The sequence below is a fragment of the Labeo rohita genome, chromosome 19 (assembly GCF_022985175.1).
Source record: "Labeo rohita strain BAU-BD-2019 chromosome 19, IGBB_LRoh.1.0, whole genome shotgun sequence".
In the NCBI taxonomy this organism is placed as follows: Eukaryota; Metazoa; Chordata; class Actinopteri; order Cypriniformes; family Cyprinidae; genus Labeo; species Labeo rohita.
In genome coordinates this window covers 7,966,316-7,990,930 of record NC_066887.1, presented here as the reverse complement: position 1 = coordinate 7,990,930, position 24,615 = coordinate 7,966,316, and the positions used below count along the sequence as shown (strand labels likewise).

At 35.0% G+C, this 24,615-nt stretch overlaps 1 protein-coding gene across 1 annotated transcript; it reads left to right on the top strand.

The window, feature by feature from the left end:
* The first annotated feature begins 946 nt into the window (after nt 1-946).
* Nucleotides 947-23,508, top strand: sacm1la (SAC1 like phosphatidylinositide phosphatase a). The gene is made up of 20 exons (XM_051136852.1): nt 947-1,008; nt 4,623-4,720; nt 7,696-7,770; nt 7,890-8,017; nt 11,263-11,412; nt 11,895-11,954; nt 12,035-12,068; nt 12,976-13,077; nt 13,971-14,056; nt 14,164-14,250; nt 14,344-14,412; nt 14,501-14,580; nt 16,720-16,818; nt 16,918-17,056; nt 17,334-17,403; nt 17,508-17,580; nt 17,657-17,750; nt 17,835-17,927; nt 18,123-18,180; nt 21,277-23,508. Exons 1-20 carry the CDS (start codon nt 980-982, stop codon nt 21,411-21,413), a joined length of 1,761 nt encoding a protein of 586 aa, XP_050992809.1. The 5' UTR covers nt 947-979; the 3' UTR covers nt 21,414-23,508.
* Nucleotides 23,509-24,615: the final 1,107 nt, after the last annotated feature.

Below are 24,615 nucleotides of genomic sequence, written 5' to 3'. Positions count from 1 at the left end.
AATTCTGTCACAAATTTGACTTATCTCATAATTTTTACTTTTTGTCATAATTATGACATTTTATATCATAAGTTTTACTTTTTAATTTAATTATTTAATTTATTATTTTATTTTATTTTAATTTAATTTCGGCTTTTTATCATAATTATGACTTGACTTTTTATGTCATACAGTAATTATGACTTAGTATCTCAAAATATGAGTTACTAAAGCCTGATATTTTTCTCCCTCTTTAATATGATGGAAGTGAGCCATATGTATAAAAATGATACCTAAAAAAGACTTACTGTGTGTTGAGTATGAAATATTCACCGCAAAATAAAAAGGTTACCAACAAGCTCAAATATATATATATGTGTGTGTGTGTTTTTGTATATATTGATATATAAATATATATATATAGATAGATAGATAGATATAGATATAGATATATAAATATATATATATATATATATATGTGTGTGTGTGTGTGTGTGTGTGTGTGTGTATAGATATATATAGATATATAAATATATATATATATATATAGATAGATAGATAGATAGATAGATAGATAAATATATATATATATATGTGTGTGTGTGTGTGTGTGTGTGTGTAGATATATATATATATATATATAGATAGATATAGATAGATAGATAGATAGATAGATAGATATAGATATATAAATCAATAAATAAATACACATATATATATATATATATATATATATATATAAGAAAAAAACGGGTGAGGAACACAATCTGTACAGGAAAAAAAACAATTATTAAGAAACGTGCTGTTCTTATTCTTTCGAGTTTTAAAAGAAATTAACAATCAAGGAAATCTAAGGTCTATGATGTTTAGGGGGGTTTTTTTAGGATCTATAGGTGCAAATGAGGTGACCTGCACCGTGACGTCTCGACCGGAAGCCGCTCCTTCCAATCGACACTCCCACATATACGTCACGGCGGATTGACCAAACCCGGAAGTGAAGATGGCGACCGCCTACGAGAGGTTCAACCTGTAAGTTGAAACTTTTATTCAAACGCAGCGATAGAGATAAACATAGACGGCGCTCAGTTTCGCTTTAATGAAGGTCAGCTCTTTTATTGCCAGCGTCTGTGGGCGCTGTCAGGAAAGTGTGGTTGTCTTTGCAGAGCAGTTTTCTCTGTTGTGCTGGAAGCTGCACTGGCTTAAGCCGTTCAGGCACTGTTCAAATTGGCTGTGTATCAAAAACCAGTGAGTTGCACCTAGAGAGCATTTAAACCCGAGAAACGAATCTTTATACTGCATTACGACAACAAAACGCGCCTGTGATGCACCAAACGCTGTCTAGGCGGCTCACTGGGTTATGATAGATTGATTCGAGTCTGGACGGCACCTGTTTTTATATTAGTGAGTGTAAGATATATATATAGTGGACTAGCGTGTTCATTTTGACTATGCGTTAGGATGCTGAGGTCAGCTGAAGCACAATGAGCTGTTTGAATGCTTACAGGCATCAGTGCAAAGATGATGTTAAACAGTGCTAATGCTTTTCAGTGAAACATAATTCTAGGTATAAAATGAATGATAGAGTTTATGGCATACTGTACAATGATGCACAATTTGTATCTTGTTATTTGGCAAATTGTGAAATTGTAGTTGAACCACAGAGAGGGAGGTGAACCAATGGAATATCTCTCCAGCCCACACCTTACATCAACATGACACTGAGTTATCAGACTCTCAAACCCTGATATGAGTTACAGTGGTGTGTTCTGAGTCACTGCTTTCTGCTCATGTACAGTAGTTCCTAGAACCAAGATTGTTTTGCACCGACATTATTTTTCATAACAATTCGATGGAAGGAAACAAAATTTTACCTTGTTATTTTCTTTTTTTATGGAAAGCAAAATGATCGGTTTAGCCAAAAATGGAAATTGAAGTTCACTTATTAATCTATTAATCGTTTGGGTTTTATAAACAATCAACCCTCAATTAAAAACTGAGTTGCATATATATACACACTGCTGTTCATAAGTTTGTGATCAGTAAAGAAGTTTCTTATGCTCATCAGGGCTGCATTTATTTGATCAAAAATACAGAAAATATAAAAATAATGGTTTCTATTTTAATATACTTTAAAATGTAATGTATTCCTGTGACGCAAGGCTGAATTTTCATCAGCCGTTACTCCAGTCCTAAGTGTCACATGATCCTTTAGAAATCATTTTAATATGCTGATTTATTATTAGAATTATCTATTTTGGAAACAGCTGTGATGCCAGTTTTTTGGGGAACCTGTGATACTTTTTTTTAGGATTCTTTGATGAATGCAAAGTTAAAAAGAACAGCATATACTTTATTTAAAGTATAAATCTTTTCTAACAGTTTAAGTCTTTGCCATCACGTTTTATCAATTTAACACTGAATAAAAGTATTGATTTCTTTCAAAACCTTTGAACGGTAGTGTATATTGTTACAAAATATTTTTATTTGTAATAAATGCTGTTCTTTTTAACATTTTATTCGTCAAAGAATCCTGAAAAGTATTCCATAAAGATTCCATAAAAATATTAAGCAGCACAACTGTTTTGAGAATTGACAATAAATCAGCATATTAAAATGATTTCTGAAGGATCATGTGACGTTGAAGACTGGAGTAATGATGCTGAAAATTCAGCTTTGATCACAGGAATAAATGATTTTTTTTTAAGTATATTAAATCAGAAAACCACTATTTTAAATTGCAATAATATTTCACAATATTACTGATTTTTGCTTCTCTCAATGCTTCTCTCTGGAGTTATTTTCACTTTAAAAACCTTACGATAATGAATACTACCGTGTACATTTGTCTATATGTTTCACTATTTAAATAATGTAAATTTCCTTTAAGAATTAGTTATTTTTTGCATAATAGTAATTAGGGCTGCACGATTATAACAAAAATCATAATTGTTGATTATTCCCTTGAAATTGTAAATGCGATTATTAATTACGATTATCACAATTTACATTGAATGGTGTTTTGAATAGCTTTTATACCATTGTTTGAAGCAACTGCATGCCACATTTTTATATGTAGTTTCTTCTTTAAATATAAAAAAAATTAAAATTAAAAATGAAAACAATGAGAAAAAAAACCTTAAGATAACCTGTAGGAAAAATGCACACTGTCTCTCTCTCTCTCTCTCACACACACACACACACACACACACATCATAATGTAGGTGGATTTTTACATTTTTTTTGTAATTGTGCCTTACATAATTACATAATTGTGGCGTCTGTAATTGTAATCACGATTAGAAATTCAACTAATTGTGCAGCCCTAACAGTAATAATGAATTGTGCTTAATTATATTTCACAATGCAAATGTAGAGAGAGAGTTCTGAAAATTATTATTATACATAGTTTTTTTTGTTTTGTTTTGTTTTTTTAATTTAACAAGAATTCTTTTTTTTTATTATTATTATTATTATTTAATGGAGTGAACCAGATACCAGACATTTTACAGTGTTTTTGAGATTCACCATTATGCTTACTAAAAATATAACCAAAATATAAATGATTGTGTCTTGCTTTAACTGTGTAATTTGCCCATTTGGAAATTTTTTTTTTTAGAGATACACTAAGTCGTTCAGTTTTATGAATAGCCTCTTGCGCAATAAACAGAACATTGCTATTGGTATTACGGCTGAGAAAAGCTTGTCAAAACTATAATGACATAGTTTATATTAATTCAGAAACCCTTGTACGGCAGTGTGTTTTCTGAGACTCTTTAGTGTGCTCATAATTCATAACGGCTGTGATTTGTCATATACAGAAACTAGACACAGATCTATAATGGATGTGAATTTGCCACCACTGTAGCAACAAAACAAAACAAAACAAAAAACTGCAGGCTGAAGTTGAACATCTGTGTTGTCTTTAGTTGCGTGACCTGATCAAAAGGCTCAGAGAATTATAAAAATACCAAACAGTGTTACATCTGTGTGTCATGAAACCAAACTCTGAGCCATCAAGTAAATTTTGAAATTTTTAGACAACTTCCATAAACCTATGATGCGGTAATGGTTAATGGGGCAGAGGTTAACCGTGCAGACGCTGCATGCTTTCCTATTTGCAAACTCATCAAGTGGTGTACAGAAAGTGGCTGCTCAGCATTTTGGTAAGGAAGGAAGACTCCAGCCATTAAAGTGGGACAAGCATTTACGATGTTGTTCCTGAAACAGACTCTCAATCTCCTCACATTTTGGAAACGAGCTGTAATTTTCTCTAAACTTTATTTAAAATTATGACATTGCTGAAAATCTGCTCTCTCCAGATGGTTGAGATGTAAATGAATTTCGAGCTGTTATGTTTCTGATGCTGTTTTGTCTTATTGATCTCATCCACCACTCAAAAGCTGATTGTGTTGAATGTACAATTTCTTTATTCAGTGCTGTTTATCACATTCATAATAATCTCAAAGGCATTTGCTTCCATAATGCAGCTGTCAAATGCTCACCAGCCAAACCCTCACCCCTTGTTTTATACAGGAAAAACCTGTGTGTTTACCAGCACAATGAGAAAAGTCTCAGAATTGACTTGCTGCTCCGTTAAATCAGAAGGAGTTGGAAAAACAATGTATTGTCTGCTTTTTTCATAGGCATGCAACACCTGAGAAGTTCTACATTGAGGCTTGTGATGATGGAGCTAATGACGTGCTGGTTATTGATAGGGTGTCCACAGAGATGACCCTCGCAGGTACGGTCTAACTACTAATAAGACTGGAAGCCAGTTCAGATATTTTGTGTTCCTCTTTATCTTGAATGCAAATGGCCCATTTTATGATTGCAAATTAGTAAGTTTTATTTTTTTAAAACTTAAAGGGATAGTTCACCCAAAAATAAAAATTCTGTCATGAATTACTCACCCTCATGTCATTCCAAACCTGTAAGACCTTCGCTCATCTTCGGAACACAAATTAAGACATTTTGGATGAAATCAAGAGCTTTCTGACCCTGCATAGACAGCAACACAACTGACACGTTTAAGAACCAGAAATGTAGTACCGACATCATTAATAGTATTCGATTAAATAAAAAATCCTTGATTGCATTTTGCCCGTATCGAGTAATCGGCAAAATACCGGAAGTGGCGCATTCCACATATTAAACCCTTGTAAAAATCATAATAAAGCATAATGCTATTACGAATTCACAAACACTACGATTCACTTAGATAAATATATGCAATGCAGGTTTAATATATATGCGCTTTAATTGGTTACATGTGTGCAGGTTACGCACATGCATTCACAGCTCCTGTCACAGTAAATGCCGCTCCGCACAAACTATTATCATTTACATGTGTGGAGTAGGGGTGTAACGCTGCACAGATGTCACGGTTCGGTACGTACCTCGGTTCGGAGGTCACGGTTCGCTACGATTTCGATACAACAGAAAAAAAAAATCTACTATGCTGGATTTCTTTTCATTTATTTTAAACAGGCTGTAGTACAAATTACATTTGTACTACACACCTATATGTGAAAATACTAAATATTATATCAAATTATACGCAAACACAAAACATATCAGTTCCGGGCTTCTAGCATTGCTAACTTGACAGTGCAGTTGGTACTTTATAAGAATAAAACACAATGAAGCAAACATCAGTGCGCCCACCTCACTGTGTCACCATAGGAACGCGACTGAAGTACAAAGCCTAAAATTTACATAATAACTTCTAGTTTAGCATTTGGATACATCGTAAATATGAAAATATTATGGAATATTTGAATTTGTACTGAATGAGAGAGGTAGGATACAAGAGCACAAAGCTCCATTTCGCAAACAGTTGAGTGCGCAAGCCTTTAAAGTAACGTTATACTCCCTTGTCTGTGAGAGACGCATTCAGAATCAGCACATGGTCACTGTCTGTTGGCTTTGTTTTCAAGAGCGCAACTCCTGGCATTCGCTGTTCTTCTGCCGGCGGTTTTCGAACAGAGTTGCATTACTGCGGGCGCCCCCTTAGGGATTGAAGTTGAATTGCGTGTATTTGTTGTAAGGCCTCATGCACCGAACCGAGATGCCTGTACCGTGACGGTTCGGTATGAATACATTTATCATTACAGTTGTTGTGAGTTTTGGTTTATTATAACGGCGCATTCCACATATTAAACCCTTGTAAAAATCATAATAAAGGATAATGCTATTACGAATTCACGAACGCACATATACCTACTTCCCAAAATAAAAGCTTGCTAATTTTAGGTAAGAAAGTAATGAAATTTCATATTAAATAAAAGTTAATTTACCCCGGGTTTCATAGACAAGGCTTAAACCTAGTCCCAGACTAAATTGTAAGTCTGAGCTGTTTTAACTGAAAAAAATTCCACTGACTGATCTTGAAATGTGTCAGATTCATTGTTTTGTCTCAAGATGCACACCAGTAATGTTTTTATCTAAGGCATATTTATAAAAACTACTTAAATGTCCTAATTGAACTATGGCCTAATTCTGGCTTAACCTAAGCCCTGTCTGTGAAACTGTGCCATTATCATTTTATTTTTATAAAATAATTATATTTTTATTTAATACTTCTCTTTTTTTATTTTAAAATGTAATAATTACCACACTTTATAAATATATTAATTTATTACAAAAAAAAATATTTAAAGTTATATTTAATGGGTCACACTATGTGCAGTTTGATGACCAAACCAAATCTCTAGGTACTGGTTGCCCCCTGGTTATAATGCATAATGTACATTAGCTCTAATGTTTATGATACATTATATATTTTAGGTTTTGTTCAATAAAACAATATGATGAGTTGGTTTTGATACCTTATTTGAATTAATTATTATTGCCTAATTGCTATTATTATATGTATTTTAAATCATTTTAAAGACTATTGTTTACTTAAGTCTATTTTTATTACTACAAAAAAAGAATTATAATTATCCGATTACTCATAATCATCAGAGTAATCAAAAGATCACTCGATTACCGAAATAATCGTTAGTGACAGCTCTACACTGATGTCACATGGACTGTTTTAACAATGTTCTTGCTATGTTTCTGTGCCTTAAACGTGTCGGTTGTGTTGCTGTCTATGCAGGATGAGAAAGCTCTTGGATTTTGAAAAATATCTTAATATTTTGAAAAATATCTTAATTTGTGTTCTGAAGATGAATGAAGGTTTGGAATGATAGGAGTAATTAATGACAGAATTTTTTGGGTGAACTACCCCTTTAAACTATTTCAGCAAGTCCCAAAATTCAGTAACATGGTTACTAAAAAGTGAATAGAATAGTAAAACGGCTCATTTAAAACAGAGTTTGTCTTCCTGAGGTTGGCAGTGAACATTTTCTGAAGGTTAAGCACCTCATTTCTCTGACCATGTGAAAAAAGTACATTGAAAGATTTATAGTCTGCCCAGCTGTGATCTGACATTTATGAACAGCTACAACTTATAAGGGATTCAGACCTTTCAAAGTCTACAGGCATCGTTGAAAAGTTATGGCAGCTATTTGGAGTTTGTCGTAGTTCTGTTTTAATGCTGACCTCTTTGCAAAGTGACATTTCATCAGTATTGTCAGTATGACATTTTCAGTTTCAGATAGTTGCTGTGCTCTTTTGTTAAAGGTGTATTTCAAGAATAGCACAGCACAGGTCTGTTACTTTCTTTTTTACTGTGATTTAAAAGGTGCGTTATTTTCTTTTCTCTTAAAGGTGTTAAGGACATTCCCCCATCAGGTGTAACCAGGCCAATTTGTGGAATCATGGGAACAACTCGTCTGGTAGCTGGTAGGTTCTATATTGTTACGACATTCTGATTTTACATAGAATTCGGAATGTTGATTGTATGACGTATAATTTTAATTACCATGATGCATGATTTTTTTTTTTTTTGTTTGTTTCTGCAGGGATGTATCTTATTGTCATCACCCGGAAAAGGAAAGTGGGCGACCTGTTTGGCCACACTGTGTGGAAAGCGGTGGAGTTTGATGTGATTTCTTATAAGAAGACCATTTTGCACCTTACAGATATTCAGGTCGTCAAAGTCCCTAACCTCAACTTTCAGTTTATTGCTGATGTTGTGACACCTTGAGTAGAAAGTGGGTTTTAAAAATGTCATTCGTTGTTTGATCCGTTGCCCAGTGCGTCTCTAAATCATAACCAAAGGTTTCCTGCTCTGAACTTCTAGCCTTTTTTCCATTTACAATTTACTCAGAAGTGCTTTAAGAACAACGCAGCAGATTCCCCCCTTGCTTGTGAATTGGGTGCACTCACACAGTAAATTTTTCATTTGAGCCCACGCTCAGAGTGCAGTGGTATCTCATTACAGTGTTGTATACTTGCTGCATTATTTAGCAAGGATAAGACTTCGGCTGAAATGGCCTTGGATGCAGCCTCTGAGTAGAGCGGTTTTGGACACGGGAAGTGTTTGGAGTTGAAACAAGTACATGGGAGGCTTGACTGCAACCAGCTAGATCATTAAAGTGCCCCAAACGTCTCTACTCTTATCTGGAAGTGCAATGTAAGCGCATGAGATCTGCAGTGAATGCATCTAGCTTGGTTTCATGCGCTGTTTCGTTCCAAAATGTGTCATTAAACAATGTAGCAAAATGCAAGTGCTTTTTGCTTTCTCAGCAATTTTTGCCTACTTGTCTGAACTATGTTTCTGGCCTGGATGAAAGTGCCACACGTTTACTAATCTGCTTCCAACCTAAATTTTGAGAAGGTGATGATTCCTTTCATGAAAAGTCTGTATAATGTTCTATATTGAATACTTTGGCATTTTCATAAGGAAATGCATGTAGATGTAAGCTCTTTGGGCAGAGTTTATCAGAAGGGAATAACTGCAGTGAGAGATGAGTTTGCGTACGAAGGCAGATGGTTCTGCTGACCAGGTTCTTCTGGGAGGAAGAATCAATTCAGGTCGTTCCTGTTCCATTCCATTCCCAGAGCCAGAGCTTAGTGAATAGTGATCCTGTTACTGCAGAAAGGATATGCCTGGCATTGGTTGAGAGCTTAGTTTTGGCACCTGCACGTGGACCAAAGCTTGTTTTCAGTAAAAATGAATGAGTTGTACTGAAGTGAGATTGCTGTGAGTGTTGTGTGATACATGAGAGCCGATTAATTTGTGAACATGCTTGTTTTAAATACATGATATGCATTGGTTTCAACTAAAATACTTTTTTGAGCATGTCAAACCCCACACCTCACCTCAATCATAGCTTAGTAGTTAGTTATTCTGCAGACATTATGTTCATTAGACAGAAGTTTAGATTTGGTCAGCAATAATCTGTGTATTATTCATTCTTTTTAAAAAATTTAGTATTGAAAGAAGAAAGATGAGAAAACAGCAAACAGCACATCTTTCTTTTTTTCATTTAAAAAAGTGTGAAAAACAAGAATTCAGCTTGTTTTTTTTGTTTGTTTTTTTTCATTCAGGGGGAGAAAAAATGAATAAACAGCTTGCAAATTAATCACTGTTCATTTGTAGAAATTATTTATTGGTAGCATTTTTATCATTATTGGTAGTTTAATAAATTAAATTATTATTAATAAACTGTAATATGATTAACAATATTAACATTAACAAAAATAAAATAGTAATGCAAATATAATTAATATATTTTCAACTTATTTATGGAAGCCTGTTTCCGCCGCTGAATCAAAAATAAAAAAAGGTAATTGCAACTTTTTATCTCACAATTCTTTTTTTCTCGCAATTATGTGATATAAACTCATGAGTTATAAAGTCAGAACTGCCAGATATAAACTCGTAACTTTGAGATTATAACTCGCAGTTCTGACTTTATAACACGCAATTGCAAGTTATTAAGTTCGAATTCTGATAACACATCCATCATCTTTCCCTTCAAAATTGGTCTTTGTAGCTTGCAATTGAGAGTTTATAGCTCCCAATTCAAAGAAAAAAGTCACAATTGCAAGCTTTTCTCTCTCAATTCTGACTTTATTTCACGAGTTTATATCGTGCATTTCTGAAAAAATGTCAGAATTGAATGAAAAAAGTCTGAATTGCAAGATATAAACTCACAATTTTGACTTAACTTGCATTCGTGAGTTTATAGCTCACAATTCTGAGAAAAAAGTAAACGCATTTGCTAGGAAAAGTCAGAATTGCAAGCTTTTATCTCTCAAGTCAGAATTGTCTGAACTGTGAGATATAAACTTGCAGTTGCGAGTTATAAAGTCTTTCTGAAAGTCTTTCTGGCGCATTTCTGAAAAAATGTCAGAATTGCATGAAAAAAGTCAAAATTGCGAGATATAAACTCACAATTTTGACTTAACTTGCATTTGTGAGTTTATAGCTCACAATTCTGAGAAAAAAATCATAATTGCAAGATAATTCTTACTTTAGAATTGGGAGATATAAACTATATGATATAAATTTTGAGTTTATATCTCGCAATTCTGACTTTATGACACAATTGTGAGTTTATAGCTCACAATTCTAAGAAAAAAGTCATAATTGCGCGATTAAAAACTTGCAATTACAAGAAAAAAGTCAGAATTGCAAGTTCATATCTCTCGACTTTATTTCTTACTCCGAATTGTGAGCTTTTATCTCTCAATTATATACCGCAATTGAGTTTATATTCTGAAAAAAATGTTAGAATTGTGTGAAAAAAGTCTAAATTGTGAGATATAAGCTCGCAGTTGCGAGTTATAAAGTCAGAATTGTGAGTTTATATCTCGCAGTTCTGACTTTAAGTTTAAGTTTATAGCTCACAATTCTGAGAAAAAAGTCAGAATTGCAACATATAAACTCACAACTGAAAAAAAAAAAAATCTCTCAATTCTGACTTTATAACTCACAATTGCAAGTTTATATCTTTATAAAGTATTTATAAAAATATTCAGTCCTGAAAATGGGCTTTCATAATTATTGCTTAATTAAAAGTAATAATATTAATTATTAAAATATATACCATAAATTTATATTAAAAAATATATTGAATAATACCTATAAAATGTGCCTATACTTAAATAATTTGGACACTGGCAAAACTACTTTTCAGTAGGTAATTTTAAACACATTTCCATAAAAACCTATATTGTGATATATATCAGTATCGACCATAATTGTAAGGTGTTGGTTATATTGCATGGTTTTAATGTAAAAGTAATATTGCTTACCCTACCTGATCTCTACCATCTTGTCTTGTCTTTACTTTTGCAAAAAAATGGAAAAAAAACTAATAAAATAACCCTAGTCTTCTTTCTGTTCACATCATCTATTGCCAATAATCTGTTTCCTTCTTACAGATGCAGGACAACAAGACATTTCTGTCTATGATCAACAATGTACTCAACACAGATGGTTTCTACTTCTGCACGGACTACGACCTGACCCACACCCAACAGCGCCTGTCCAACACTAGCCCGGACTTCCAGGAGATGAGCCTGCTGGAGAGGGTAAGCAGAGCAAAGACTGAGTGATGATGAGGGCAGAAGAGAGACAGAGCGGTTTGTAGTTTCAGTGGCTGAGAAAGAAACAGAGCACAGCAGGGTGCGGGCTGTCATGAGCGGCACATACAGAGGGATGGTCAGCTAATTGTCTCATTTACAATAAAGGGCCATCACAGGAGATGCGCTGTCTCTTTGTAAGCTAGATTTTCAAAGCTCTTGTTTTACAAGAACACTTGCTGACAAGCGGGCACACACTGTGTTTTCCCTCCTTTTGTTTTTGTTTTCAAAGAGAGAGTCTGTGCTTTGCCTTTGCATCTGGCTTTTGACACAGCTTTTAATTTTGCAGTTGTCTATCCCTTTTCATAAAGTTTAGCTTCAGTGTGTTCAAACTCCTTGAGTACATTTAGTTACACTGTTCATGTATTAGACCCTTCAAAACAAGCATAACTTCTCAGATGATTCCTGTCTTCTATCGTTTCTCCACACAGGCAGACCAGAGATTCATGTGGAATGGAAACCTTTTAAGAGAAATAACTGCACAGCCTGAGGTATTAAAATTTACATAATTCTTAAAAAAAAATATGTATGAGAAAATCGCACATACTAATTCACTGATTCCCCTTTTCAGCTCCACAAATTTGCATTTCCTGTCATCCACGGATGTATCCTTTGAGATGTCGTGTTGTTCATAGTTAAGTTGTTTATAGGGCTGGGTTTAGACCAGAGGTCGTGTTAATTGAACTGATTTTTTTGTTATGAGTGACGGAAAAATCTGAAGGCCGTCTGTCACTTTGACGGATTACACTGAGGGTGGTCTTTTGTAAATTGTAGCTTTAATTCCCACCCCTGTCCATTGGTGGCGCATGCGCTCCAGTGTGGCAGCAGAGCTAGGGATCCAGAACAAAAACGAAACTGTCACAAATCTTTTGCTATGCCTTTGATTATGCACAGGCGAGTAGCCTACCTAATTACATAATTATGTTTCAACTCCAATTCATTTTTCAGAATATAAACATTTAAATGGTGGCTGTTATAAAAACTTGACAGATTTATTTAAATATAAATTAAACATTAAAGAACAGTAAAAATTATAATGAATATGCTATTTGGTTCATATATTAGGAAAATTCTTTTCTCTAGACTTAGTTTTTCCAGCTGACTAACAGGTTTATAGTCACCGAATATGTTTTTTCTGAGGTAAATGTGACTTTATGTGACATGCTGTTATATTGTCGTCTTTGTGCGGTAGAAACACTGGTTGAGCGATTACATGAGACAGGTTATGTGAGACAGTTGTGTTCTTTCTTTTAACATGCCATCAGATCAGTGTTAATTTTCACAGCAAATTTTGATTTAGTCTTAGTCTTTTGACTAAAATGTCATTTAGCAAATTATAAAGTGTGAGCTGTTTCTGTTAAAGATGACAGTATGTAATCGGTCATGATTAGTTAATAATAATGTCCATAATGTAAATCTGTATTTGTACTCTAAATTGCTTTGCATGAAATTGAACAAATAAGTAGTAGCTGGTAAATGTGTGTGATATTGAGGCTTAACCCTTTGCTTCAGTTATTGTGATGAAGCCGTGCTGCATCAATGGGAAGGTATTTGAGTGGATCCTCATCTCTAGACGGAGCTGTTTCAGAGCTGGGGTCCGATATTACGTCCGAGGTGAGATCAATTCAAGCATATATATATATATATACAGTACATAGCCTATATACGTACAAGGAATAAATAATTAACAGATAAACAAGGGAAAAAACAGTGCGACACATAACGTAGCCTATAAATGCTGAGTTTCAGTTCATTTTGTGACAGCAAAATGAACTGAATTAACCTTTTACAGTGATGCATTATTAACAAGACAGTAAATGACAGTGTTGTCAGTTGATTTTGCTGGTATAAGGAAACAGTTGAAGTAATCGCGCTGGTGCACGCACACTCAAAACATATCATTTCCAGCATTGCTGACTTGACAGCGCAGTTGGTACTTTATCAAAATAAAATACAGTAAACCAAACATAAGCGCGCCCGCCTCACTGTGTCACCGTTAGAACGGGACTAAAGTACAAAGTCTATAATTTACATAATAAATTATAGTTTAGCATTTGGATACATTGCAAATATAGAAATATTATGGAATATTTGGATCTGTGCCGAATGAGAGAGGTAGGATACAAGAGCACAAAGCTCCATTTCGCAAACAGTGGAGTGCACAAGCCTTTAAAGTAACGTTATACTCCTTTGTCAGTGAGAGACGCGTTCAGAATCAGCACATGATCACTGTCTAGTGGGCTTTGTTTTCAAGTGCGCAACTCCTGGCATTTGCTGTTCTTCTGCTGGCGGTTATCAAACAGCGTTGCATTACTGTTGCATTACCCTTCTGGATTGAAGTTGAATTGCATGTATTCGTTGTAAGGCCTCATGCACAGAACCGAGATGCCCGTACCATGAATACATGTATCGTTACACCCTATATATATATATATATATATATATATATATATATATTCACACAGTGGTCTTTGCTGCTGATATTACAGTTTTTCTCTGTGCCTCAGGCATTGACTCTGAAGGACATGCTGCTAACTTTGTGGAGACAGAACAGATAGTCCAGTACAATAATGCACAGGCGTCCTTTGTGCAGGTTGGTGGAATATACTGTTGGCCTCTATTACAAGAATATTTGTTTTTGACCTCACAGAATTCACCTCCGAGATTTAATTTGTGCTCTTTCACTCTCCACTTACACAGACTCGAGGCTCCATGCCCTTTTTCTGGTCTCAAAGACCCAACCTGAGATACAAGCCCAAGCCACAGATAAGCACAGACACCAATCACGTAAGACCACTTATGGTGCTACACCATTTTTTTAAATTATTTAAATGATCTGAAGATGAAAATCCTCTATCTATCTATCTATCTATTTTGCAGATGGATGGATTCAGGAGGCATTTCGAGTCACAGGTTCTCACTTACGGCAAACAAGTCATTCTAAATTTGGTGAGTAAACCCTTTTAACTCACTTGTGTAGAAAATTGTGGTTGATTGCTATTAGTCGGAGAGTTTAAGATAACTGCTTTATCTGCAGGTGAATCAGAAAGGATCTGAATTGCCCCTTGAACAGGCCTTTGCCAAAATGGTCAACGGCATGGAGAACGGACTCATCAAGTACTTCAGCAGTTTCTTTAAATACCTACAGATGCATATTAGTGGTTTTGCTTAGGCAGTTGCTCTATTGCTCATTCTAGGAATACACTTTGAACAAACCTTTAAGACTAAGTGTTAAAGTACGTCACTGTTTGTGCTACAGACGGAAATGATGCCTCAAATAATGTAGCCTATTCAAGAGAACTTTTAAGTGATCAGAATTCAAAAGTGTGAAAAAAGGCTCTTACTTTCACCAAAGCATTTAATTGATCAAAAAAGTAAAACAGTAATATTTTGAAATATCATTATAATTTAAAATTACTGTTTTCTATTTGAATATACAATTAAAGTCAAAAGTTTACATACACCTTTTAGAATCCACAAAATGTTAATTATTTTAACAAAATAATTAGGGATCATACAAAATGCATTTTATTTTTTTATTTAGTACTGACCTGAATAAGATATTTCACAAAAAAGGCATTTAAATATTAAGAAAACAGTAGTTGAATTTCTAATAATGATCCTGTTCAAAAGTTTACATACACTTGATTCTTAATACCTGAATGATCCACAACTGTGTTTTTTTGTTTAGTGATAGTTTCGTGAGTCCCTTGTTTGTCCTAAACAGTAGGGATGGGACGATACACCTACCTCCCGATTCGATACGATTCCGATACTTGGGTGCCGATACGATATGTATTGCGATTTTTTTTTTTTTTTTTTTTTAAGAATTCCGATTCTACAAGTATTGCAATTCGATATTGTAATGTGTTGCGATTTTGTTTTTTTCTCTCTAGACCATATGGAAAAATGTGAATAGTACACAATATATACACAATAAAAAAAACATTTTAGCATTTTTCCTGTTTTATTTCAGTTTATAACAAACTAAATATTTCAGCATAAACAAACAGCCACTAACTTATACAATGTCTCATTTAGAGTTCGTTGGCTTGCAGACGCTTCTGCTTTCTCAGGTTGCTTGGCGTTTAACTCTGGATGATGTCGAGCAAGATGCGTGCTCATGTTAGTTGTATTACCACAGTAGGTTACCAGTATTCGACAGAGTTTGCACACTGCTTTAGACATGTCTAGCTGTTCATTCCCTGGTAATTTGTGAAATCCAAAGTGTTTCCACACTTTGGATTTAAAGTGTGATGGTGCAGGCTGTATATCTCTTGCTGTCTTTCCTTCCGCCATTTTCAATTTTTCATGTTTGCTAGTAAGAGATGTGACATCATGTAACCGATACAACACATCGCCCTCTGCTGAAATAAAAGACGTAACTTTCGTCCGCCTCGTTTATAAGTGCTAAAATATAAAAATTAATATCGATTCTGGTGTAAAAAAATCGATTTTAAAATCGTAAATAAAAAAATCACGATAGTTAGGTGAATCGATTTTTTGTCCCATCCCTACTAAACAGTTAAACTGCCTGCTATTCTTCAGAAAAGTCCTTCCAATCCCACAAATTCTGTTTTTTCAGCATTTTTGTGTATTTGAACCCTTTCCAACAAACATTGTATGATTTTGAGATCCATCTTTTCACACTGAGGACAACTGAGGGACTCATATGCAACTATTACAGAAGGTTAAAACGTTCACTGATGCTCTAGAAGGAAACACAATGCATTAAGATTTGGGGGGTAGATTTAACCTATTTTGTTTTCTGGGAAGCATGTAAGTATCTTCTTTAGGGCAATACTAAATGAAAAAAACATGATATTTAGGCAAAAAAAGAAAAATGCACACATCTTCATTCTGTTCAAAAGTTTTCACCCCTGGCTCTTAATTGCATGGTTTTCCCTTCTGGAGCATCAGTGAGTGTTCCTGTGGACTATATGTAAACATCTTTTATATAAAATATCTTATTCAGGCCAGTACTAAATAAAAACTAACATGCATTTTGTATGATCCCTCTTATTTTGGTAAAATAATTAACATTTTGCAGATTCTGCAAGGTGTATGTAAACTTTTGACCTCAGCTGTATTTTAAAATGTAATTTGTTCTTGTGATGCAAAGCTGAATTTTCAGCGTCATTACTCCAGTCTTCAGTGAGCCTTCAGAAATCATTCTAATATGCGGATTTCCTGCTCAAGAAACATATCTTATTATTATCAATGCCACTATGTAGTGATGCTTGCGTCTCTTTTAAGGTACATAGCATTTGACTTTCACAAGGAGTGCAGTAAGATGAGATGGCATCGCCTCCAGATTCTCGTTGACGCTGTTTCTGACATGCAAGACGAGTTTGGGTTTGTATTCATTTCTGTACTTTTTTTATAGGAAAGACCGTGGTCTCTGATGTTGTCACTGATTCACTTTGATCTGGTTCTTGAATGCTGATTCTGCAGGTACTTCATGGTGAGCTCAGATGGGAAGGTGACATCCGAGCAGTCTGGAACCTTCCGCAGTAACTGTATGGACTGTCTGGACCGCACCAACGTCATTCAGAGCCTGCTGGCCAGACGTTCCCTACAGAGCCAGCTACAGGTGACGCCACATCACAAACAGCTTGTCTGACGCATCCTAACTAGGTGTGATGCAATTGAGGACACTTACGCACTAGAGAAAGCTGACTCGCTGTAACTTTGTGGCTTTGTGCAGAATTTTTTTGTCATCAAGGGCCTCTTATTTGAAATTTGATGCATCATGTCTGTCTAGGAAGTATAAAATTGGTCATGATTTCTGACATTTAAAATCAGCGATATGGATTAATAACGTGGTTAAATATTGATATGTCATCACCTTGAGCTGTATGTCATTTCAGAGGATGGGTGTCCTCCATGTAGGCCAGAAAATTGAGGAACAAGCTGATTTTGAGAAGATTTATAAAAACGGTGTGTTTGTTTTGCTGGAAATTCTCTCAGTACACACAATTCTCTTGTTAGCGATTGTAAATAAAGGAAGAAACCTCATTATTTTCCTTTTCTTTTTCTCTCAGCGTGGGCAGACAACGCCAATGCTTGTGCTAAACAGTATGCAGGAACCGGAGCCCTGAAAACCGACTTCACCAGGTATTCATCCCAGACTCCTTTTAGAATATGCACAGTTGTGTGCGTCCACCGTTGTAACATTTACCTTTGACCTCAGAACTGGAAAGAGGACTCACTGGGGCTTGGTAATGGATGGCTGGAACTCAATGATCCGTTACTACAAGAACAATTTCTCAGACGGGTTCAGACAAGTGCGTATGAGTTCTTTGTCTTTATGTTTTTCAATCAGACTCTGTTTGCTGTGGCGAATTTTAAGTAGTTGACTTTGCTTTCAGGACTCCATCGATCTCTTCCTCGGAAACTATACAGTGGATGAAACCGATGGCTTGACGCCTCTGCACTTGCAGAAGGACTGGAAGTTCCTCTTGGTCAGTGCTTTTCCCATAATGATTGTCGTAAGAGAGAATTCGAATTAAAAGAGGTCATTACTATGAAGAGTAAAAAAGAGAAAAATTTACTCCGAGCTGCTTCATGCAATCCTAACATTTATAATTCAACACCACCAGCTGCTGGTCATTCCCTGCTTATTTTATATTCATATGTCTCTGTAATTTCTTCTGCAGCTTCCTGTTATTATGGTGGTGGCCTTCTCCATGTGCATCATCTGTCTCCTAATGGCTGGTAAGATCTTGTAACATTTATGAAACGATGTGAAATAAAGCAATAGGGTCAATGACATAACACTTTTTTTATCTCAGATATACCAAACTGGTATGTTGTAAAAGTACAATCCATTGAACACACTGTACTTTTGTCCCTCACAGCCTCATTTTCATTCCTGTCAAATATTCAATTTGGTTCTACTCTGTCTAAGGTCTATTAATTTATTTAAAACAAAAACACTCACACACACATTAAAATGCAGTAACAAATGCAGTGACTTGAATACACCTCATTTATGATGTTTTTAATTTCTGAATTACCATTTATTTCAATGCAACTGTCCTGATTCTTCTGATAAGAACTTTTTAACAAAACTGCTTATTAATATTTGAAAACATAGTATAATTAAAGTCATGTCGTGACTTACAAAGTCATGTGGTGCAATCAACATATAAAAAAATTATAAAAAATATAAAACAGAAGATATAATTATATCACTCAGATCCCTACACATTGTGCTAAGGTCAAAAAGTCAGGTTGTCAAGTTTAGTTCAGGTTGTCAAATGTCATGTGGTGCAACTCCCCAAAAACTTGATATTTATGAATAATAAATAATAAATAAGATTTGTTGGGAAAAAAAGTCTTAATATATACACTACCAGGCAAAACTTTGAAATATTTTTACTATTTAAAATGGATATTTTGTCAAATGTACTTTATTCTTGTGATCAAAGCAAAATTTTCAGCATCATTACTCCAGTCTTCAGTGTCACGTGATCCTTCAGAAATCATTCTAATATTCTGATTTGAAACTTCTTTTTTTTTATTATTATTATTATCAATATTTAAAACAGTTGAGTACTTTTTTTTTCAGGATTCTTTGAATAGAAAGATCCAAAGATCAGCATTTAAACTTTTGTAACATTATACACTATACCATTCAAAAGCTTGGAGTCAGTAAGTATAATTTTTGTTTAGTTTTGTCTGTTTTTGGGAAAGAAATTATTGAAATTAATACTTTTATTTAGCAAGGATGCTTTAAATTGATCAAAAGACAATAAAGACAATAATATAATGTTACAAAATATTTCAATTTCAGATAAATGCTGTTCTTCTGAACTTTCTATTCATCAAAGAAACCTGAGAAAATTCTACTTAGCTGTTTTCAACATAATGATAATAATAAATGTTTTTTGAGCAGCAAATCAGAATATTAGAATGATTTCTGAATGATTATGTGACTGCAGTAATGATGATAAAATTTCAGCTTTGAAATCACAGAAATACATTACATTTCAAACTATATTTAAAAACCTGTTATTTTAAATAGTAAAAATGTTTCAAATTACTTTACTGTTTTTGCTGTACTTTGGGTCAAATAAATGCTGGCTTGGTGAGCAGAAGAGACTTCTTTAAAAAACATTACAAATTTTACTGTTCAAAAACATTTGACTAGCAGCGTCTAAAATCTTTAATGATTAAGTATACTCACATGTATTGAATTTGTAAAGAAAATGTTACTTTTAATAATATTAGTTAAAATTACACTACATGATTTAATGCATGAGTCATTACATTTAAATCTTTCAAAAATTCCACTTGAAACCAGCATGAATACATTTTTAAAGGGAACACCGGGTATTTAGACTCGTATGGCCTTAATATAACATGATGTCTCTTACTGAAGTATATAGTAGAAAACCCATAAAAATTTATATTGTTTAAAAAAATCCAACAGGAAGGAAAAAATAGCAACAGGGAGCGTCAGCGTCATTTAAAAAAATCCACAAGGTTTATACACATTTTGGACTATGGGGGCACCATTATTTTGATGACGTCAAATGGTTGCACTCCGTGAGCTACTGGCGCTACCCGTTGCTATTTTTACCGCAACACAATTCAGAAAATTGTGTGATGATACAATGTAATGTGATTGTGTAATGATACAATGCCACATTGTGCAGCTTTTGGTTGTAATTTTCAGTCGAATAGCAACATGAGAAGTGAGGTAAGTCTTCACTGCTTTCCTAGTGATAAGAAGAGGAGAAAAGAATGGGAAGATGTCTGTGGACGAATAAAACTTCCTAAAGACCCACATCTTTATTCTCTGTACGTTTGCCCTGATGCCTTTGAGGCTTTAAGTAGTCCACAGCTATTGAAAGAGTTTAGAAATGGCAGAGACAAGAAACGCTAGATGCCATCCTGGCAGGATATAAACATGCAGCCTGAAGCAGCTTCTTAGCGTGGATTTCACTCAATATCACGGGGCGTTTAGACTCCTTGTGGGGACCTTTCGACGTGATTCAATAGTATGTAGTGTTGTGAACGCGCATCTCAGAGCCTGTGCTACACGAGCTTTTGTGCTTAAAAAGTATACAAATTTTTATTTTTCAAAAAAAAAAGACAGATCATTTCGCTAGATAAGACCCTTCTTCCTCAGCTGGGATCATTTAGAGTCTTCGGAAAGCTGCATTTAAACTACATTTCAGAAGTTCAAAATTGGGGGCACAATTTAATCCATTATATGAAGAAAAATCCTGAAATGTTTTCCTCAAAAACCATAATTTCTTTGCGACTGAAGACAGAAAGACATGAACATCTTGGATGACAAGGGGGTGGGTAAATAATTTGTAAATTGTTGTTCTGGAAGTGGACTTCTCCGTTAAGCTTACATGTATATCCTTATTTTTCAAGTTAAAAATAGCAACAGGAAGTGTCAGTAGGTCACCGAGTACAACCATTACACGTCACCAAAAAAATGTTGCCCCATAGTCCAAAGTATGTCATTCAGTACTCGCCCATGATTTCAAGGGAATAGTTTGTGAGACATCAGTTGTCTTTAGTAGTCTGCAACCATTAAACGTCATCAAAGTAATTTTGCCCCATAGTTCAAAGTATGCATAAAACGATGTGGATTTTTTAAAATAACATAAATCTTTCATGGGTTTCCTGCTTCATATTTCAGTATGATACTTTATTTATTTTATTTGCCATTGACCCACAAGAGATACGTTATGATGATTTTAATAATTATAAGGTTTCATTACTGTTGCTTCTTTGAAAAATGTATACATTTAGTTTGTGAATAATAATGTATCTGGTACTCTCTGTCAGGTGACACTTGGACGGAGACCCTGGCATATGTGTTATTCTGGGGAATGGCCAGTGCTCTTACAGCCGCTGTCATCGTGGTCAACGGACGAGATTTTGTTGACGCACCGAAGCTGGTCCAAAAAGAGAAGATGGATTGAATATCGAAACCTCCTTTTGTCTTCTCTCTCTATTTCCTGTTTATTTTCTTCCAGTACTGACTTGCTGTCCACACTGTCCTTAAATGTTTTCAGCATAACAAGCATCCCTGTTTCTTGCCCCCATAGATGGAGGTTTTTATATTACCATATCATTTTACATCAGTTACTGTCCACACTACAAATTTCCTTTGAATCATGGGACATGGTGTCTAAACGTCACAAAATTTCTTCAACAATAGTACTTGCATCAGTTTAGAATTGCACATGGGTTGCACAACATCTCCAGCCTGTAAGTGCATTGTGGACACTGCGTTTTATTTCAAAGGCTGCTGTGTCATTACTGTTTGGCGATCAATCTAAATTGACCCGTTGTGAAATTAGAGTTATTGTTTTGGCTCGAGAGCTTCTGCTCTCTTATGATATCGGACACCAGGCGTGTGGCCATTGACAGATCAGGGAGGGTCTATTGTAATTACATTGTTATGCAGGGAAACGTTACATGATGCATCAATGGCTCAGCCCTTTTATGTCCTCTGTGCTGAAATCAGCTTTATGCCTCTGTTTTATTTTCAGTTGTTCTTTGCAGTGGCAGTTTGGGTTTTAATGTGGTTTCCTTTTGTTCTGCCAGCATATTTATGAGTTTGTGTCTCTCATAAATGATAAAATTAGACAGCTGTGGGACGCACTAGGGGGAGCGAGCGGTATTAAGCACTGTTTCTATATGAGTTTACAGAAAAATATGAACAGCACTTTCCCGTGTAACTTCTTTGTCTCTTCGAGGACCAATGAACACTAACAGATATGACACGCATAAAGTGGCTCTTTAATGGCTCTTTGACTGCACTTCACTTGAACGTTACCAATTCAGTGGCAGTTCATTAGACACAGATAGACTTCTATCAAAATACCTAGCAAATTGACTCACTTTTAATTGAATTCCCTCAAACTCTACTGACAATTCAGAAAGCATTCGCTTTTAACTAAATTATTTAGACGAGTGGCTTTCATGACCGTCACATAGCAGAAAAATGTCAGTTTTATTCATGTTCACTTGCATGATGGTGCATTTTAAAATGCCTTACTTTTCACCCACCAATTTCTTTTATTTTGATAAACTTTGACACATTTAGCAAAGTGTTTTTGGGATTGGGAGTGGACACTGATAAATGAATCACTTTCAGATCTTCCTTAAGAACTGAATGCTCATCGGTTTGGTTGAGTGACAAAAAGAATGTAGATTTTGATGCCTTCATATGTGTTTTTTGTAGTCATCTGAAGATGATAATGCAAGACACACCTCAACATGAGATTGCAAATGACCGTTTCATCAAATTCATATGAGCCGTGTTTTCTTTGTGCGCAAAGATGAAAAGATGAAAGAATGGCTGGATGGAAACACAACACTGATCATTAAATCCTGTATGTTTGATGTTTACCTGTATAAATCTGATGTGTAAACTGTACATTGGGAAGAAATTAAGAGAATTTATAAATATATATATATATATATATATATGAGTGTGTCATTGTAATAATGTACTGTACAGTGTAGTTTACAAGAACTTAGCTTTAGCACTTTCTGGTTGAGTTATTGATCAATCGAAGTGGCGTTACTGATCACATTCTTCCATCACGGGGCTTGATGAATAATGCATTCATTACCCTAGATTATGAACCGTCGTCGTATTTCCAGAGTGCACTTGGGTTGAAGTGTGTTAAATGACATATTATCTATATTGATTGTGTTTTTGGACTTGATCCTGACAGTGTTTTAAATCCTGTTTAACCTTCTCTCTCGTCTTGTTTGATTATATGCCTCAACATTACAGTTAGATTTCTGATTACTGTGCTCATTCAGTACTTGCCCATGATTTCAAGGGAATAGTTTGTGAGACATCATTTGTCTTTAGTAGTCTGTCAGTCCTTGTCAGTCTCAAACCTCTACAGTTCTCATGAAAACCACATTGACTATTGCTCATAATCTAGGTATTGTTTGGTTTTGATTATTGGGGTGTCATTTAATACATTTAAAGGACATTTCAATCACTGTAACTGATGGTTTCTTGAGGAAATCATGTTTAATAAATTCTACCAATAAAACGCAACTTGTCCCGCTTCTTACTAATGGAAAGGCTATTAAGGGCTGAAATATAAACAGGCAAAATTAGATGAGATAAGTCTATGGTTTACACTTATCAGCCACAACATTAAAGTGGTCATTGGATGCCTATTTTCCACAAGTTGATATGATTCTTTAGGGTCTTAATGAAAAGTCTATAATATACTTTGGTTAAAAATTCTCAATGGTAGTGTAAAACAACAAAATGAGCTCTGCAAAAATCATCCCATTCTGATGGATTGTTCCTTTAAAAGGGTCATCGGATGCAAAGTTCACTTTTACATGTTGTTTGAACATTAATGTGTGTTGGCAGTGTATGTAGAAATCTACCCTATAATGATAAAAATCCATGCAGTGGTTTTAAATTGTGTCACACCGACAGATGCCGCTCCCACAATAGTTGATTGACATGAGCGTCTTACCTTATGAATCTTTGTGATCGCCTTTCTTAATAATGTGCTAGTTAGCAAGTTTAGCGGCTAAATGCGGTTAAAGTAAACAGGCTCGTCACTCCACAGAGAGAAGAGAGGGGCGGGGCGAGCAGAGCTCATTAACATTCAAAGCAACCTCGACCAGAACAGGATGATTTTTGCAGAGCTGATTTTGGCAAGGTAAAAAAGGTGTTGTTTTACACTACCATTGAGAATTTTTAACCAAAGTATATTATAGACTTTTCATTAAGACCCTAAACAATCATATCAACTTGTGGAAAATGGGCATCCGATGACCCCTTTAAATGCAAATGAGTTCTGCTCGCCCCGCCCCTCTCTTCTCTCTATGGAGTGACGAGCTGTGCTCTGAAAGATTGTTTGCTTTAGCCGCATTTGGCACGTTTATCCATGAAACTTGCTAACTAGCACGTTATTAGGAAAGGTGATTGCAGAGATTCATAAAAGACTCTTATACTCACTTCTGCTGTAGGTGAAGCTGGATCACGAATGATTTGTGCGAACACAGATGCATTTATGTAGATCAGGAGGCGCATTCCCTTCACAAACAAACGGCATCGAAACAATGGAGCTCATGTCAATCAACTATTGTAGGAGCGGCCTCTGTGGGTGTGACGCCACACCTACAGGCATC

Excerpts from the sequence above, each read along its gene's own strand:
- sacm1la (XM_051136852.1), top strand. The coding sequence starts at position 980 with ATGGCGACCGCCTACGAGAGGTTCAACCT. Across the intron at positions 1,009-4,622 it reads GCCTACGAGAGGTTCAACCT|GCATGCAACACCTGAGAAGT; the intron begins GTAAGTTGAAAC and ends CTTTTTTCATAG. Across the intron at positions 17,057-17,333 it reads CCCTACAGAGCCAGCTACAG|AGGATGGGTGTCCTCCATGT; the intron begins GTGACGCCACAT and ends ATGTCATTTCAG.